General features: G+C 55.4%; 1 protein-coding gene across 3 annotated transcripts; it reads right to left on the reverse strand.

The window, feature by feature from the left end:
* Nucleotides 1-405: 405 nt before the first annotated feature.
* Nucleotides 406-1,817, reverse strand: LOC100827864. Of its 3 annotated transcripts, none has more exons than XM_010229324.3 (2): nucleotides 1,688-1,817; nucleotides 406-1,407 (listed from the first exon to the last, which is right to left on the reverse strand). In XM_010229324.3, the coding sequence occupies exon 2, from the start codon at nucleotides 1,355-1,357 to the stop codon at nucleotides 758-760; it is 600 nt and encodes a 199-aa protein (XP_010227626.1). In that variant the 5' UTR covers nucleotides 1,358-1,407; nucleotides 1,688-1,817; the 3' UTR covers nucleotides 406-757. The 3 variants fall into 3 exon arrangements, with proteins under 3 accessions (XP_010227626.1, XP_014756539.1, XP_003563784.1); XM_014901053.2 differs by having other exon boundaries at nucleotides 1,593-1,707; XM_003563736.4 differs by having other exon boundaries at nucleotides 1,548-1,690.
* Between the last annotated feature and the right edge of the window lie 16,999 nt (nucleotides 1,818-18,816).

Here is an 18,816-nt window from a genome sequence, read left to right on the forward strand (position 1 = left end):
TAAATCTCCCAACCATATTATATAATTTGGATAGTCATATTAATCTGCTCTTTTGTTCAATATTGAATCATGGTGTGGAATTTTCTTAAATAAGTCCTAAAAATTTGAAATCAATCCGAAATTCGCAATCGAAGTATTTCCAAAGACAATATTTTAATTAAAATAATTATTTTATTTAACATTCCAAAATTGAGTTACATTACGCTTGAGTGCTAATTAGAGATCAAAAAATTACGCTTGCAAGAATTTCTCGGGCAATTGAGAATTAGCATATATGTATTTATATAATCGAAAACAAATGGAGTCTTGCTGCTACCTAAATTTTAAACACTCCCTCAGTCCCATATTAAGTGACTCAAAATTGTCAAATATGTATGTATGTATGGCTAAAAAGCATCTAGATAATGATAGAACAAGTGTAATTTATTTTCCGGTGAAAAAAAAAACAAATGTAATGCACTCTATTAAGAAGCTGGTATCGCTTGTTTGCCTCGATAAAAGAAAGAAGGAGACGTTTTTTTTTAGAACAAGAAAAAAGGGGACGTCAGCCCACACAAACAGAACAAATAAAAAGCCCAAAGATAAAGTAAAAACCAGCCTATAGAAGTCGACGCAGCTAGCCAGGCAAACAAAGCAAACGACGGCAATCTCGTCGACAGAGAAATTGCAATTTCTCAGCCGACTGAGATCTAGCAATTCCGAAAATTAAATTAAGAACCGGGCAGCGCCAGAGCAGCTAGTGCCAAGGTAGCGACGTTCAGGGGAGGTAGTTGGTGAGGGCGTATGCGACGGTGCAGCCGTAGAAGAGCAGGCCGGCGACGACGAGCACGGAGAGGGCGAAGGTGGATCCGACGGCGAGCGGGATGTTGCAGGAGACGAGCCCGAACTTGAGCTGGATGGCGTCCACCATGGAGAGCAGCAGGAAGAAGGTGCCCATGATGGAGCATCCGGCTGCGAGGAGCATCATGGGCCTGGCGAAGCGGAGCACGGCGCGCCGGCGCTCGCGGGGCCCCGCGGCGCGCCAGGCCGGCATCTCCTCGCAGTCGTCCGACATGGCCGGCTTCTGCTCGCCTTCGCCGTAGAAGTCGTCCCCGGCGGCCAGCAGCGTCACGGCCAGCTTCATCCCCTGCGCCACCAGGCTGGACAGCAGGTAGAATCCGAAGGAGAGGATCTCGAAGAGGAAGAAGTTGCGGGCGATGTCGTCGCCGGCCACGCAGTTGGGAGGCACCGTGGAGGATGGGTTGATGGTGCCCGTGATGCCGATGAAGACGGCCACGGTGAAGAAGGTGTTGGCGGAGACGATCCCCTCCAGCGCCTTCACGTGCACCTCCGGGTTCCGCCGCCGCAGCGTCGGCATCTCCAATTCTATTCTCGATCCGAGCCGCCGCTAGCTGTTTCTTGGGGCGCCTGCGTGGAGAGAAGAGATGAGACTTGGAGTGAGCGAGCGAGCCAGCGAGTGAGCTCCACAAGTTTTCAGTTCTTGAGTGGTTTTAAAACTAGAACTACAATTTATCAACAACTGCTCCTAATTTATTAGTATATGGTACCCCAATTGCATGCTCTGCTTTTGAGAGGATCAGGGGAGTAAGTACCCCTCTTGCATAAATTAAGCTGCAAGGAAACTGAATTGGATAGCTGCTCTGGTAATTGGTACTATGATCATAGCAATGGATCGCTTTTGGCAAACCTGAAAGGTGCAAACGATTTAGTAGCAATGGCAACCACCGGTGGTTGACATGTAGCTAGCAGCATGCAGTACGGGCCACCGCTTGTCCGTTACTCTCATGGAGGATTGTTCTTTGCAGGCATGATTGCTCACACTCTACGGCCTCATCGACATTATCATCGTCTGTTATTCTAGGAAAAAGTAAATTACATAAAACCACCGCATTACAAACTAGGATTTCACGTAGATACCAATTTACGTTTTATTTGCTAAAAACTATCGGATTAACATAACCTCTCACTCGCTAGCTTCTAATCCCGTTTCTGACGGAGCGGGTCCACCGGTCAGACCGACATGGCGTGCCAGCGTGGCCATGGATTGAACGGATCGACATCCCCTGCGCCCGCTCTGCTCGCACGCGGGCTGCTCGCAGCCGCGTCCTGCACCTGCTTTGCTCGTGCCGCTGCTTGCCGCCGCGCGCCTTGCCCTGCTCGCGCCGCGCGTCGCCGCTCGACCCGCCTGCTCGCGCCGCTCGCTGCCGCGTGATGTGCCTGCTCTGCTCGGGCCGCCGCTCGCCATGCCCTGCTCGCGCCGTGCGTCGCTGCTCGCTGGCGCGCGTGCCGTGCTCGCCGCCGTGGGCCCTGCTGCGGCCACCGCGCCTGCTCTACTCGCGCTGCTTGCCGCTGCCGCGTCTGCCGCCCTGCTCGCTGCGCGTCCTGCGCCTGCTCTGCTCGGGCCGCCGCGCCAGCTCTCCTTGCGCCGGTCGCCCTGCTCGCGCGGCGCGCGCCCGGCGGCGCCCTGCTTGCGGCCATGGCCACCTGGCACGCCACGTCAGCTTGACCGGTGGAGCCGCTCCGTCAGAAAGAGGCTTAGACGCCAGCGAACCAGGGGTTAAGTAAATCCGGTGGTTTTTAGCAACTAAAATCTAAACTGGTAACTATGTGAAACCCTAACGACTAATGCGGTGGTTTTTTATAATTTACTATATGAAAAAATATACTACCCCTTATGATATACTATGTGCTGTTTGGACTCATGATATCCGTGTCTTATTTCGTATATCTTGTGACAAGCCAGGAGATCTCAACGCTCGCAGTTTCGTTGCCAACAAATGCACTGAAATTTTATTCTCCAGCTACCGGACAATATTTGGGGGAGTGAAATTTCTTTTTTTGCTCCGTCATCACCAGTTCACCACACGTAATATGTTCCTGTTCTTCTGATGGAACTGTCAGAGCTTGGGACACGACATGCTTAGACACAACATTAATGTCACGGCCAATGTCGTCATCTTCCACGTGGTCGTGGATGCGTTGGCGGTTGGCCATACCACAAAGCAGTAGTTAGGTGCAATCCGTTTCGAGAGCAAGTTAGTGCTCGAGTTTTGGTCGACTAGATGCTTGTCCACGGGACAAGAGGCATAGGCATCCTCCTGGAGAGATGTCAAGGAAAGAGTTGGATCGAGCTTGTGGGGACGATGATGCAGATCAGAGTTTGCTATGTTGTGGTCAGATTCAGTTTATGGATTGAACATGAAGGTACGACGATGTTGGTCACTCACGAGATGGCGACAGAGCTACGGTTATTGGATATGTCTTCTGTTCTGGACTCCTAGAGATGAACGGCACAATGTGACATGCAGGGTTTCATTGGAACTTTCTGTAAGATGGGGATGACGTGACCATGCCGGTGGCGGTCGGCATGGTGACGAGCGGCTACCTCTGGGGCGTATAAGAGGTGAAAGAGTCCTAAGTAAGAAAAGAATTTGGTAAATACTTACCGACCGTGATGCTATCTTTGTGACATAGTTTTGATCGCTACAGCTGGAAATTGGGGGATCGCTGGTCATTGGATTAAGCAACCAATCAGATGAACAGACTCCAAAAGTCATGGAAAATGTGGTGACGCGGGCAACGGTGACGGTGTTCTTTGACTCTGGCGGGAACGGCTTGCTCCGAGGATGACGTGGCCAACGCTTGGCGATGGACCGAAGAAAAGAAGTAACATGTGAGTTCACCTTAAAGAAAGGCGGCCCGGGGAAGATGATGATAACACGGGATCGAAATAGGAGAGAATAAGGGTAAAAGACTGGCAGAGGTTGAAGGTGAGGCGCTTGGGTTCGGGTTTTGTACTGATAGGAGAGAGGAGATAGACCGGAGGAAGAAAGCCAATGACAATCATTAATGGCTACTCTTTTGTAGTGGTGGATCTAGTTATGTGTTTGTGCTTTGCAGTTCATCTACGCGTAACGGTTTATTGTTTTTTTTTCGATCGATGAGATTTGGCCAGTTTCGATCTCATTGTGGAATTATTGCGGCCAGGTCTTCTCGGGTCCGTCTGGACGGATCTGTGATCGTCATCCAACTCTCTTCGTTGTTTTCTTCTCCGTGGGTGTTCTCTTTCTCAGATCGTTGTCGCCGGCGTCTTATGACTCGAACCGGCGACTTCCCGGCTGCTGCGTCAACAACTGTTTCCTGGCTCCGACGTGGTTCGGAGATCCAGAAACAGCATCGCATTTCGCTCACGGCGCGCCACCGGCGAGTGCAGGAGAAGACGATGACGTTTACCTACAAGAACGTGTTTGTATTTTTTTTTACTGGAGATGTTTGTGTAAGGGTATGTTGATTTCGACACATGGCCTTGGCTTTCTCGAAAAAAAACGGCTAATTGATCGGCTGAGTCGGTTTATGGGGCGACGAGGATTAATTTCCCTGCTTCAAATCGAATTATGGAGATGTGGAGGAGAATAAACAATTGTGCAGTGGCCATATTGTTAAAGGCGAGCTGCTGCTCGTGCACGCACTGCAAAGTTCGGGAGGAGGACGAAGCGATGGGGCGCTCAGCCTGCGCGAGGGCAGTCGGCCAGAAGATGGGCCTGGGGAAGATGTGGCCTACGCAGAGATGGAAAAAAGGAGAAGGGAGGTCGCATCTTCCCAGGCAGAAAAGAGAGAGACGGCTTGGCCTGGACGCTGGAGTTTGGGCTTTCAGCCCAAGGGGGTGAAGAGAAGAAAAGGCTTTTCTACTACTAAAAGGTAGGAAATCAATAAACTACAATTAAGATTCTAAAAAAAACTACAACTAAAGATCAGATGATTTCTGATTATTATTTTCAAAAATGAATTCTGAAAATTATGGAAAACATTTCGGACAGACGTCATTTTTAAGGAAAAACCTTCCCTAAACCAACATGTTACACTATTTCTCTAAGGAAAATATGTCTTGTCGCTGCCATGTGGAAGCTTCCTCGACCCACTCCCTCCACCCCTCCTCAACCACCTCGAAGCCTACAAGGTGTTTGACAAAATACCGCAAAGGCATTTTCTTCCATTTTGTGTTTGATTAGTTTTATAAATGCATTTGTGGCTGGAATTTGGGATTGAGGTGCAATGTTTGTATGAATGGACAGATGAAACTGAGTGTGCAAATATATTTTGACAATTCATCATCGGAAGAGGAGGAGTGGGATGAAAACAAGACCTAGGCTTGGGCGGCCCATGCCGTGGCCGAATCTCAGTTTTACGCTCGAAACCCAGCAGTATATAAATTAAAACCATCTTTTTTTTTCTGAAAGTAGATATAAAAATAATTTTTCTCCCAAAAATAATTATTTTAATGTAAAATGTCATCTCCAAGTCCGGGTTGGAATTCCTACAAAAGTTAATGTAAAACGCCATCTTTCATCCCGAAAACGATTATTTTAATGTAAAACGACATTTGTGCATGATGGACTATATGTGATAGGCACAAACCCGTTTGAAGGAGTTGATGCCCGAGGGTGGCCCGATCTTCACATCATAGGATTGAATCGGAAGGGGATAACTTGCTGCAAGCAGCAGGGGTAACTAGCTTTAACCTGCCAAGGTTGGATGCGACCCGTACGTTGGGTAGGCGATCCGAAGCTGTAAAAACTCTGACCCGCTGTCCGAACAATCGCAGAACCACAAACCGGGACTAACCCACACAAAACGGCCGGAACCGTAGATCACGAATTAGGGGGAACCAGAGGCTCCTTCTCGCGAATCTTGATGAACTCACAAGAGCAAAGGTAGTAAGGATCTCTCAGCAATCTTGCTGCATAAACTTGTAGCTAAATGGTTTGACAAAAGGCCCCTCTAAGGATGGGGGAGATGGGGTTTTATACTAAGGGACAACCTCCCTGCTTAGTGTGAACATGACTCAAAATATGGCTGGCTTTTTTGGGGAAACGAAGTCAACTTGGAGAGTTATTGAGGAGCTTCTCGAAATCTCCCGCAGCATTTGACAGCCTGGACACCACTCACCAAATTGGGCATAACTCTTGACAACTCCAAATGATGTGAGGTTTGTTGGGTTGGAAAGAAAATTTGATTTAGCTTCTGTTGGTATACCCCTCTTGTCATGTCACTTCTCCAGGTGGGTGGTAGCACAGCCGAAAGGCAGAGGAAAATGTTGAGTGCATTGGAAACACCTCTAACTTGTTTCTTCACTTGGTTTCTTCAAGAGCTCATAGGTTGATGGACTTCCTCAGTAGTGTACCTGAGTTCAACCAACAACAATGGAGATGAAAGAATAGCCATATCACTAAAGTTGTGAGATAAACTTAAGTTAGCGTTCACCTGATCACTTATCAGTTTGGCAGGACTTCGTGTGATAGGTCCACTGATTGTTGGTGTAGTGTCGATGGTGACGAAGATGTGACTTCGACAATTCCCATATTGATGGACTTGTATCTAGGAAAGATTTCGAGTGTGTGTTGGCGAACTCGTCGGCTAACAAAGACACAGGAGACACGATTTACTGTTGGAGCACGGTCTCCGGCACCGGGGATGTCGAGAACCCCCTTTTTGGTTCGGTGGAGGGCGAGGTAATCGCTCCGGCGATCGCCGACGTGGTGATAGACACAAAGTGTAGACACAAGAGATTTACCCAGGTTCGGGCCGCCCGGAGGTGTAATACCCCACGTCCTGCTTTGGAGTTGTATTTCTTAAGTTTGAGTGCGTACAAATCACCCGAGGAGTTCCCGGGTTGGCTACTTAGTGTGATCGCTGTGCTATGTTCTACTCACTCAGGTTCCAACTGAGCTGAACCCTTTGACCGGTGGCATTGGTCCTCCTTTTATAGACAAGGGGATACCACAGGTGCCTTTGCATGCAGGGTGACACGTTCCCTAGACGCGTGTCACGGCCGCATGGAATACAATTTTACTCATCTACGCTGGACGCCATGCAGCGCCCAGTCCACTGTACACGGTAGAAAAATGGTTCGTAGAGTAGTTGCCCTAGCCTTGCTCAGCATGGATGTGGCGCGCCCCTTCATCGGGAGGCGCATGGCCCCCCTGCAGCGGCGCTTGCATCCGGCGTGGATGTACACCGGGCCGGCGATCGGACCCGGCTGCAGCGCACGGACCTCCTCCCGCAGGAAGTTCAGTTCTGGGTGAAGGGTATCACCGGCAAGGACGAGCCCTACCGGCTGCTCCCGCCTAGAACGCACTCGCTCCATTCTGCGACGAGTGGGGGATCGTGGAGGACCCCTTGGCGCAACCCTTACCCCCGCAGCCCCGGTCCCAGAAGGGCAAGGAGCCGGCTGCTGATTCAAGGAAAGGGGGCCGAGGCAAGGCCTCCGCCAAGGCAGAGGGCTCGGACTCCGACGACTCCTCATTGGGCAACGGAGGAGACCTCAGTGACGACGATGAAGACGTTCCCCCGCCAGCCAGCGAAGTCGTGCCAGAGGAGGACGACGAGGAAGATGACGTCCCCCTAGTGAGGCGGTCCGCGGCGGAGCGAGCGGGCAGGCGGGAGGCCACCCCCAGCTCCAGGGGCCTCACGGTGACGCGGGGGCTGGGGCCTCCAGCGGCACTGGCGCGGCTGCAGCAGCCGCCCCGACCACCCTGGCAACCCCGACCGCCTCGACATCGGGCGGCGGCGATCGAAACGCAGCGGTTGCGACGGCGGCAGCGGCCGCGGTGGACCCAAGGATTCCCGGCTCGAGCTCGCAGGGTACCGGCCCGGCGGCAAGTACGCGCAAGTTCGAACACTTTCTTTACTATCCGCGCCAATCCCCATGCTTGACCCGGGAGCCGTTCGTGCAGTTCCCGGAGGGGCTCTGACTGCGCCCGCGTCGACAGAGGTGCGGGTCATCGACCTTACTGGCGAGGTCGACGACAATGCTCCGGCGCAGGTTGCCTCTGCCGGAGCCCTTCAGCAATCAGCCACGGCTACTGCTGAGGCCGTGACTGCTGCCACAGGTGACACCACGCAGGGGGCGCCATCTGAGGTGGGCGGCGCAGAGCAGCCTCCACCAGCCGAGGCGGGCGGTGGTGCCCTGGAGAAGCCCCAAAGCCCCTAGCTCGCCCCTCCGGACGAGTAGGGAGCAGCGGGGCTCGGCCATGCCGGGGGCGCGCCATCAAATCCCGACGCGCCCTAGGGGTCGCAGACGGTCGCAGCGGGTCCTCCTCCTCCGCCGGAGCTGCCTTCAGCTCGGGAGCAGGGGAGCTCGCTGGGCGGACTTCGGGTCGGATCACCTTTGACCCCAGCGTGTTCCAGCAGGGACACCAAGTGATGACAACATCCAGCAGATGCAGCGGATGTTCATCGATTTCTTCAACGATGCGCAGCAGCACCATGCCCGCGTAGTGGCGGAACTGGGCGCAGCGCGACGAGAGGCGGAGGAGCAACGCACCGAGCTGCAGCGGCTCCGGGAGGAGCTCCAGCGGGCGCGGCAAGCCGGGGAACCGCCTGCTATGCAAGGGGTGCCGGAGGCGCAGGTCCTCCAGCAGCTGTGGGACCTCCAGCAAGAGCACTAGCGGGAGCTTGAGCTGGTGAAGGCCACGCACGCCAAGAGCGAGGAGGAGCACCAGGTGGCTCTGAACTCGTTCCAAGGGTGTCTCCGGGAGAAGACGAACTTACTGTCCGGCTACTCCCTGGAGATCCAGCGCCTCCGCCGCTGGAGACGGCGGCCACAACAGCAGCTGAAGCCTCGGCACGCCGGGAGAAGGAGTTGTAGGACCAGACCCGCTCCCGGGAGCGCGAGCTTGTGGGGCAGCTCAAGGCTGCCCAAGATGCCAGCTCGTCCCTTCAGGGCGAGCTTGACATGGCGTGGCAGGAACTCTGGCTGACCGACGACGACAACACCAAGAAGGCGTCGAAGATCGGTAGGCTGAAGTCCGAGTCCCGCGAGCACAAGCGGCAGGCCCAGGAGGCTTGCGGCGCGTGCACAGAGCTGCGGGCCCGCAGGACAGGGTCAGGTGGCCAGGCTGAAGAACCTGGCCGACTCGGCGGTGGAGGCGCTGCAGGGGTTCGACATCCCTGTGGCTTCCTTCGATGGGGCTGACATGGGGATCTTTACTTCGTTCTTCGCAGACTTCGTCAGCCGGCTGAGCGGACTACAAAGCTGTGTCATGGTCTTCGAGGACCGGCGAGTCGGCCTCGCGGCCGAGCAGGTCGCCGGGCAGATCCTCACCCGGTCCACTCCGCCCACCCCGACTTCCCGTTCGAGTCGGTCTTCGACGCCTGGTTGGACGAGGAAGAGGCTAAGACCCACCGGGAGGCGGTGCAGGGCGTCGTGGACGAGATGGTGGCGCGAATGCAGGGCAAGGTCGATGAAGACGAAGCCGCTGCTGAGGAGGTTGCCGAAGGAGCCCCCGATGCCGAGGATGCCCCTGACACCGAAGCAGCCGCCTCGGGAGCACCTCCCGCGTAGTTTCCTGCATTCTCTTTTTTTATTTCCCTGCAAGTGGCGTGTGGCGCCTTACAACATGTTTATGTTAGCTTTCCCTTGTCATTTTCAGTGTTATCCGTCAACTTGTTTTTCCCAAGCTTTAATATATATAAGATGCTATTTTTACTTGCTCCTTTGCTTAAAACTAGCTTGCCGGGGAAGGGCTCTGTCCTTCCCGTGTTTTAGCCTTGCGTACCCGGGGACTCACCAACCACATGCTTGGTAAGACTAGGGACCCGGGACAGACCCGCGGTGCCGACCTAGGACCAAACAGCAGTGGCTAGTCACTCCGCCTGCGGGTTAACTACCCCAGCGCGCACGCCTCCGGGACGGAGCCGCGAGCCACGTGTGGGGGGGCGTCCTCACCCCGCAAGCGTCCTTCCGATGCTCCAGCTACACAGGGACCGAGCTTTCCCCAGCAAACCAGCGTTACTAAAGGGGAAACACCAAGGACCCAAAATGAGATAGTTAGCTTCCCGTTCTTTTTGAACTCGTTGCGCCTTGTTGAGAGCCGTGGCAAGGACGCGGTGGCGGTGCACCCTCGGAGCCGCGGAGGCATGGACCACCACCGCGTCTTTACGACGCCTCTCGCTTGTCTCATTGCCATTTCTGGTGTCGATCGTAAGAGATGTGGCGGGGCCGCGATGGTGGGAACACCCTCAGCGACAAGCGCAGAGGGATGCACCACCATTGTCTCTCTGCGACATCTCTTGTTTTCTTGCCCGTTGTTGGTGTTGCACTTGCCCTGGTCTCCTTAAATAGCCAAAGCGCTGCTCTTGCCTCCACACGCCCGGGACCACCAGTCGCCGCGTGGAGGCACTAACCCTGTCTCAGTTTCCTACATCAAGCCTCGAAGTAATTGCCATATATGTACAACTTACTCGCAAGACGATGACACCCATGACCACCCCACGAGCATCACAGTGTGCCTTCGCCTCATCTCTATCCCGCATGTCAGATTTCTGCAGTGCCCAAGGTACATAGCAATTTTTTTCGAAATGTACGAAAAACCTTATCAACTGGATAACCTCCTGCCTCCCAGCCCCCGGGCACAGAAGAGTCGACCTCAAACCTGGGTGTGAGCATCTTTACATTTTCACGGTGCCTCGCTGGCATGTCGCACGTTGCGGATGGGTCCGGCAACTGCTAGGCCTCGTTCCGGGACGTCGCAGCAATGAGCTTGGTTTTCGGGGTTCCGGCAGCCCCCTGCTCATAGCCAAGGATGAGGAGACAATTCTGTGCACCTAGAGCAGGAGACAGAAGCATTTTCAAACAGCAAAGCACAATATTTACCAATGCAACACTTATCTTTATTCAACTTTGTGCTAGCGGATTACAATCAGACCTTGCCCGGCTACACTAGCTTAAAGAGGCACGCTGCCGCAACGTCACCCGTGGGTAAGGCGCCACCGTTTCACGGGTACAACTTGCGTAGGTGCGGAATGTTCCAACTATTGGGCACCGGCAAGCATTTTTCGGTGTCCAGACGGACAGCCTCTAGTCTGGTCACCTGCACTACCCGGAAAGGGCCTATCCAGATTGGAGTCAACTTGTTCCCGGCCTTCGTTCCTTGTATCCGGCGTAGGACGAGGTCTCCAACCTCGAGCCCCCGTGGACGGACTCTCATGTCGTGATAACAACGGAGTCCCTGCTTGTAGCTTGCAGCTCGTACGGCAGCCCGGCGTCGAATCTCGTCGATGAAGGTAAGTTCATCAATCCTCTGCGTGTGTTGGCTCTTGTCGCCGTATGCGTGTACCTGAGGTGACCCATACTTGAGCTCGAGGGGCAGCACAGCTTCTGCCCCATAGATGAGGGCAAACAGAGTTTGACCCGTCGCCCGACTCGGTGTGGTCCGCAGTGACCACAGCACAGGCTGGAGTTCTTCAACCCAGTGTTTTCCGTGGCCTTTGAGCTTGTCAAATGTTCTCGTCTTGAGCCCCGTAGCACTTCTGCGTTGGCTCACTCCACTTGCCCATTGCTCCTCGGATGAGCGACGGAGGCAAAGTGAATCTTAGTGCCCATATCCTCGCAGTAAGCTTGGAACACCGCACTAGTGAATTGCGTGCCATTGTCGGTGATGATGCCGTTAGGCACACCAAACCGACACACAATGCCTTTGAAGAACTTGATGGCCACCTGCGCCGTGACGGCTCGGACAGGCTCCACCTCGATCCCCTTTGAGAACTTGTCGATGGCCACGAGCAGGTACTCATAGCCGCCAACTGCTCTCGGCAGCTTGTCGAATGTTCAGCCCTCAGACCGCTAACGGCCATGAGGACAGGATGACTTGCAGGACTTGCGCTGGTTGGTTGCTCTTCTTGGCGTGAAACTGGCATGCTTCACAGGTCTTGACTAATTGTTCGGCATCGGCTAGTACTGTCGGCCAGTAGAAGCCGTGCCGGAATGCTTTCCCAGCTAGTGCGCTGGAGGCCACATGGTGTGAGCATGTGCCTTGATGTATATCTTCCAGCAATGCGCGCCCTTCCTCTTGGGACACGCATAGGAGCATGACTACGTTAGGATGCCTCCCGTAGAGTTCTCCGTCCACCAGGGCGTATATTTTAGCTTGCCGGGCTACTCACTCAGGTTCCAACTGAGCTGAACCCTTTGACTGGTGGCATTGGTTCTTCTTTTATAGACAAGGGGATACCACAAGTGCCTATGCATGCAGGGGAACACGTCCCCTAGACGCGTGTCACGGCCGCATAGAATACAATTTTACTCATCCACGCTGGACGCCATGCAGTGCCCAGTCCACTGTAAACGGTAGAAAAATGGTTCGTAGGGTAGTCGCCCAAGCCTTGCTCAGCAAGACTAGGCCTGCCGATAAGACTCCTGTCGGTGCATTAAATGCACTGCGCCCGCCGTCTTGTCCTGTCTTCACTGTTCTGCGGGTCCCGCCTGCATGCCCGAGCGTGGGTTGCTGTGGTGCACCGTCCCGGCTAGCGCACCCGCTAGTTGCCGGGAGGAGTTCCTTCGGCTTCCCGGGAGCATTTTGTACTCGGCCTTAGCTTTAGCTTCGCTAGGGGTCGTCTTTTCGAGGTAGGCTTCCCGGGCTCGCCGTTTCCCGGGAGTCCTTCCTGTTGGGGCTCCGTCACTAGCGACCCACGCGTCCCGTATCAGTGGAACCCGCGGGCCACTGGTACGACATCTACCTAGGTTTAGGGCCCTCGATGAGGTAATACTCCTACGTCCTGCTTGTCGGATCTGTATTGCTGAGTCGATTACAATGGGGTTGAAGCGACCGCCCCCGTACAGGTTCGATCTCTGTGCTTACTGTGCTAGTCCCTGAATCGACTCGCTAGCACACACAGTTTCAAGATGTAATATTAAGATACAAAGGTCAAATGTATATTACATCGTATTGATCCCGAATTAAATAGTACCTTACATATTGCATAATCTCATGGGTTAGCTCAAGAGAAAATAAAATCTTGCAGCGGAAGGCAGAAGATACAGGAGTTCCATAACAACTTCATAGTCGAAACATGTTGGAACGTAAACTCGCAACCCTATCAAATCGTACCTCACTCTTCACCTGGTTCACCTGCAACATTTAAACGTTGCAGCCACTAGGGGGTCAACACATTGAATGTATTGGCAAGTTCACCAAAGGGTTATAGCAGACCTAACAAGTATATGCAGTATTTGGCAAGGTGGGGGTTTGGCTACTTGCATAAAAGCATCAATGTTTCATCCTATCATTTTTAAACAAATAGTTTTATCACTATTGGACACGGGGTAGAAACACCCATGCTCCTGTTAACCTAGAGCACATTGAGTAGATACATCAAGTGCTTCTACCCAGTTCAATCCTTTCATTTTATTTAAGAAATTGGAATTAGTGAGACTTTGCTTACAGCCCCCAAATCTAGTCGCTCATAATTGTTCGTAACCGGGGGCACGGCTAAGTACTTAGTTTGACACTCTCGAGAGGTTGTACACATTCCCCACAAGAATTCGACGTGTTAATCCCTTGCTGTCCTCAGGGTAGAGTAGCAACGGCATCGACTTCAAGAATTTTCAGACCATAGTCACCCAGACCACCTGAGGGACCTACGTTCCAAGCTACACGGCTACATCTGCACAATCCCTCGAATCCAGGATCACATGTCTTACTCCATCCAGCCAGAGCCCATATTAGCATGTGGTTGTACTGGAAGCTACTAAACAGGAAAACTAGTCCTGTCTCTGATACCCCAGGTGGCATTTCACATTTGCGACGCAGGCGCTCCCATAGAAATGGCGTGACGACTCATAGAAATGGACCTGACGTCGCATATATCTCAAATACTCAAAGCAGCCCACCCAGGACGGTTCATTGAATTACTTGTTTTGCCGTACACTAGGAAGACCATACTTTAATTCAATAACATCACATTGTAATAATACCACCCTCATATAATATCATAGCCTAGCATTTGACTACTACAATGGCAATTGGTGGTAAGGACATGGCAAGGGTATTCTATACTACTAGCATAGATACAATAATAATTCTAACAATGCAAATAATAAAAACTAGTGCATAATAAAATAATAGGATGATGGTCAAAGTGAACTTGCCTGATTAGTGTCTTTGTATTCTTCTTCTTTTCGATACTCACAGTTACCACACTCTGTATAATCTATCGCGAAGAACGAAAAGCAATAATAAATAACTATTCGAGAACTCCAAATCATAACTCCAATTAAAGAACCAAAAGCAAATACAAAGTTTAAATTAAATAGTACCTAACTAGTGTTAGGCTATCCTAGGCATAGATCTAAGAGGTAGGAACAAGGCTTGGGTTCTATCGGAGTTGAAACGTAATTGATTTGGTAACCTACGGGCTGTTAACAGATACAATTTTCTAGGGTCATGGGTTACGGTAGATGAACTTTGGAAGGTTTAAAAAGTGGTCCAGAATTTAGAGTTTGGTGTACTCTTGACACAACAGAAAGAATGAACCGGTCAACATGTATGGGCTTTGGAACATTGCTAATCAACAAGACAGTGTTAACCAATACAAAGTTTGGTTGGGCATGGACTAGTGTGGCTGTGTGGGAAAAAGTGCACCAAGTGGTCTAAACTGCAGCTCATGGTGTGCTCTACACAACACAGAAATAATCGGCCAAAAAGGAACTATGGTTCACAAGATAAAAGGCCTGGAATGAAGCTACTCAAAACAGTACTGTTTTTCTGTCGCGACAGAAAAACGGCTAAGGATGGGGAGGCTGTTAAGGATACAGTTTTGCAACAACGATGCACTAGTGTGGATGAACTCGGAAAGGTGTTAAAATAGGTCTAGGATGTATATTTGGATTTGATCTTGACATGACATCTATGGTAGTGCATGCCATCCGTGCCTTGTGCCGACGGGTGCACTATCATAGAGACCCGGCCGCATTCCCTTTGAGAGAGCCTTTTTCGGGCGCGGGTCGGTGCGCGGACGCTGTGATGGCGCTGGTGCCGGCGCTCGTCGCCCGTTCCGGCCCATCATCGCGTCCCTGCCGCGTCCCTCGAGCAGTTTTGCTCCCGGGTAACAAGGGCCGTCGCCTCCCTTGGGACGAGTTCCCCAGAAAAAACCCAGGTCTCCCTAGTTGCGGGGGCTGTCGCTGGGAGGCTATAACTTCCTCGCCACCCGTGCCCGCCGTTCGGGGTGGGGCGAAGCCGGCGGCGAGGATGTTATAGCTGTCTCGCGGCTGCTCCCGGGGTGGATTCCTCCTAAGCCAGGGTTCGTCCCTGAAAGCCAGGGTCCGCCCCTGAAGGCGAGGGTTGCCGCGTGAGCGTGGTGGTAGCATCGGCGGCGGCGGTTGCCGCGGGCGGCGATCCTGCCCCCGCGCTCCTGCCGCATCCCTCCGAGATCGTTTCCCTTGAACAGGTACCCAAGATGGTTTCCTACCGAGGCAGTGCCCCGTCTGCACTCTACTGCAGAGCGTCGCGAGACATTGGACCGAACGGAAAAGCTAAGTATCTGAACATGAACGCTGAATTCGCTAAGAGCTGAACGAAACTAAGCACTGTCCCGCTGGGTGCGGCCCCGGATCTGGCGCGTAGCCGGAGTGTTAAAAGGGACGCTTGCGGGGGGAGTGCGCTCCCCGTGTGGCTCTCGGGTCCGCCCCGGGAGGACACGGCTTGGAGTGGTTACCCCGCAAGCGGAGTGGCTCCCCGCTACCGCTTGGCCCCAGGTCGGCACCGCGGGTCCGTCCCAGGTCCTTGCTCTGGTCAAGGGTGAGGCGTGCGCGAGTCTCCCGCAACACAAGGCAAGATACGCAAAGGCTAAAAGGGGCCACCCCGCTGGACAGCATCAGGAACAACGAACTTGTCGAAAAAGTTTACTTAACTAAGAGTTAACGCTGCTTTGCCGAAGTGTGGTCCCGGAACCTGCGCGTGGCCGGGGTGTGAAGAGGACGCTTGCGGGGGGAGTGTGCTCCCCGTGTGGCTCCCGGGTCCGCCCCGGGAGGACACGGCTTGGAGTGGTTACCCCGCAAGCGGAGTGACTTGCCGCCTACCGCTTGGCCCCAGGTCGGCACTGCGGGTCCGTCCCGGGTCCCTGGTCTGGTCAAGGATGGAGCGCGCGAGTCCCTGGCAACACAAGGCCAAACACGCAAAGGCTAAGGGAACCACCCCGCGAGGCGGCCTCGGGAATAAGGGACAAAAATTGAGCAAACTAACAAGCTTGATTGACCAAGTGTCGAATGGTTACATGGACTAATCAAAAGGTCATTGTTCAAACGGCGCTAAGCGCCATACTTGCAGGGAAAGCAAACAAGAAGAAGGTACGGTGGAAGCAACGAGTATAGCTGGGGGCTGCGGCAACTAGCTGTCGCCGTCTTCGGCCGGGGGGTCGACGGGGGGATCAGTCTCTGGCTTCATCTGCATCCACTCGATGACATCGTCGACGAACTCGCGCACTGCTTGGGTGTGCGTGGGCTCGTCCTCGCTGTCGGACCAAGCGTCCAGCAGGGACTCGAAGGGAAATTCCGGGTCCCGGAGATGAATCTACGGGAGGATTGTCCCGGCAACCTCTCGAGCGCAGTTGGCGACTTCGTTGGCGCCATACTTGACGATCCAGACATCGAGCGCCCCGAGCTTCCTCACCAAGTCGGAGAAGAAAGGGATCAGAGTCATGACGTCCGTGATGTCCACCTCCCCCGCCTGCAGCTCGAACTTGGGCAGCAGGTCGCACAGCGACTGGGCGATCTTTGTCAGCTTCTCCGTCTCGAGCTGCCGCTGCCCGATCAGCGTGCCGTGATGGAGTCGGGCATCTTGCGCGGCCTTCTTGGCCTTGCTGATGCGCCCCTCTAGCTTCGCGAGCTCTAAGGCCTGGGTCGCGTTGGCCTCGCCGGCCTTGGCGAGCTCTTCCCGGACGGCGGCCAACTCATCCTCAAGCCCGGCCGCTCTGCCCTTGGCGGAGTTGAGCTCGGCCTCATGCTGAGCCGCCGCTCTCGCCGCATCCTCGGCAGCCTTGACCCGCACCTCCAGCATGACGCGGAGGCCTTGGATTTCGCCGCTGTAGTTGGCGATCAGCTCGCTCTTCTCGTCCAGCCGTGCCTAGGCCGTCGCGAGCACCTCGGCATGCTCCTTCCGGGATGCTTCTAGAGTTGCCGCCATCGTGTCGAGCCTTCCTTGGAGCTCCGTGCGCTGGACCTCCAGTTGCCGACGGAGCTCGGTCTCCGGGACTACCGGCTCCCGAGCAGCCTCCAAGGCTTGCCGGGCCAGCCGCGCCTCCTCTTCGGCGAGGCGCGCCTCCTCGTGCAGCCGGGAGAGTTCGCGCCGCTCTCTCTCCACGGCCTCCCGCACCTCGCCAAGTTGATTCTTGGCGGCGGTGTGGCGCTCCCTCACCTAGTTGTAGGAGGTGACGAAGGCGAACTGCTAGTCCCGGACGGCGTCCAGGAACCGGTGCCCCCGCTCGAAGACGCTCGGATCCCAGGTAAGAGGGTTCCCAGCGACTCCGGCGAGGGTGCCGAGGTCGGTGCCGGGGAGAGCCCCCGAGGATGATGAAGCCCCTGCTGCCGAAGTGGAGCTAGGCGCGGGGTCGCCAACTTGCTCCCGGGGGTCTTGCCATCCTTCCCCGACAACTTCCCCCGCGCCTAGGCTCCGGGACACCGGGGTTGGAGAGGGCTCCCTGCTTCCGGTGGGGGTTGCCCCCTATTGGACGACGGGTGAGCCCGAGCCGGCCACGTCCGCGGCTTAGGGCGCATCGCCAGGTGCCGCCACGGCGGCTGTGGTCTCCACTGTGGCCGCAGTGTCCGTCGCAGCGGGCCCGGACGTGGGAGCCGGTTCCGCCTCCACCTCCGCCCCAGTCAACCACGGCCGCACTTAATCTGGGCGCGGGCGCACTTGTGCCTGCAACCATGAAGAAGCATGAGGGTCGGCGATGGCTGGTGCTATCGAAGGCGAACAAGAGCGATCGGGGCGGTTACCTTGTGCGGCCGTCGGGCTTGCCGGGGCAGCCTCCCCTACCTCGCCTGCGCCAGCGGGAGCGTCCAAGGGTCTTGCTGCAGGCAAGCTGCCGCTCGCTGCAGAAAAAGAAGGTATGTTCGTGAGTTTGGCTAACAGGAATTGCAGTTGCAGAGAATTAACGAAGACATACCCGGTGCCGGTCCTATCTCCGTTGGGGCTGGGTCGCCAAGGGACGCGCCCGCGCCGCTGCGGGCCCCTGCGGCAGCGGGATCGGTGGCGCCGCCGGTGTCAGCGCTCATCCTCTTGCTTGGCGTGCCGGGCAGGGAATCGCTCCGCGCCCTTTTGCTGGCGCCCGCCGGCGAGGAGGACTTCGGAGGGTTGCACCGGAGTGCGAACCCCGGAAGACCCCCCGAGCGGGCGGCGCTGTGGGCGCCCGCGTTGTCGTCGTGACCCGGAGAGCTCCGGGTGTCGATGGCAGTGCCGTCGCGGCGCCGGGCGCCAAGCTCGCGGAGGTCCCCACTACCGGGGCGAAGGCCGTCGCCGGGGCGCCGGTGACCCCCGCGGGTGCGGGCGTTGCCGGGGTACCGGCGGGCACCCCGGGACCGGGTCCCGCCGCGGAGCAGGCGGCCGCCGCTGAGGCACTTGCGGCCCCTATTGCCGCGGCTGCCGTCGAGGTACCGACGGGCGCCCCAGGAGCGGCGGCCGCCGCCAGGTTGGGGGCCGCTGCCGGGGCGGACGTCGCTGTTGAGGAGGTGGCTGCGGCCGCCGCGAACGCCCTCGACCTTCTCACGATCAGGGGCGCGCTGTCGCTGCTTTTCTCGTCGTCGTCCTCCACGGCGACGACTTCCGGGGACGCAGCCACCTGGCCCGCCTCGTCGTCCAGCGACCGGAGGGAGGGCCAGCTGGCTCGGACCCGCCCTCGCTCTCCTCGAGCACCTGCTTCCCGCGGGGTGCTTGCGGGGGAGCGTGCGGGACCCGGGTGGGGGTGTCGTCCATCAGCCCCCACTCGTTGCAGGGCGGGAAGGCGCCGACGATGTCGCTGAGTGCCCTGACGCCGGCATGGAGA

This window comes from Brachypodium distachyon, chromosome 1 (genome assembly GCF_000005505.3).
Source record: "Brachypodium distachyon strain Bd21 chromosome 1, Brachypodium_distachyon_v3.0, whole genome shotgun sequence".
Lineage (NCBI taxonomy): Eukaryota > Viridiplantae > Streptophyta > Magnoliopsida > Poales > Poaceae > Brachypodium > Brachypodium distachyon.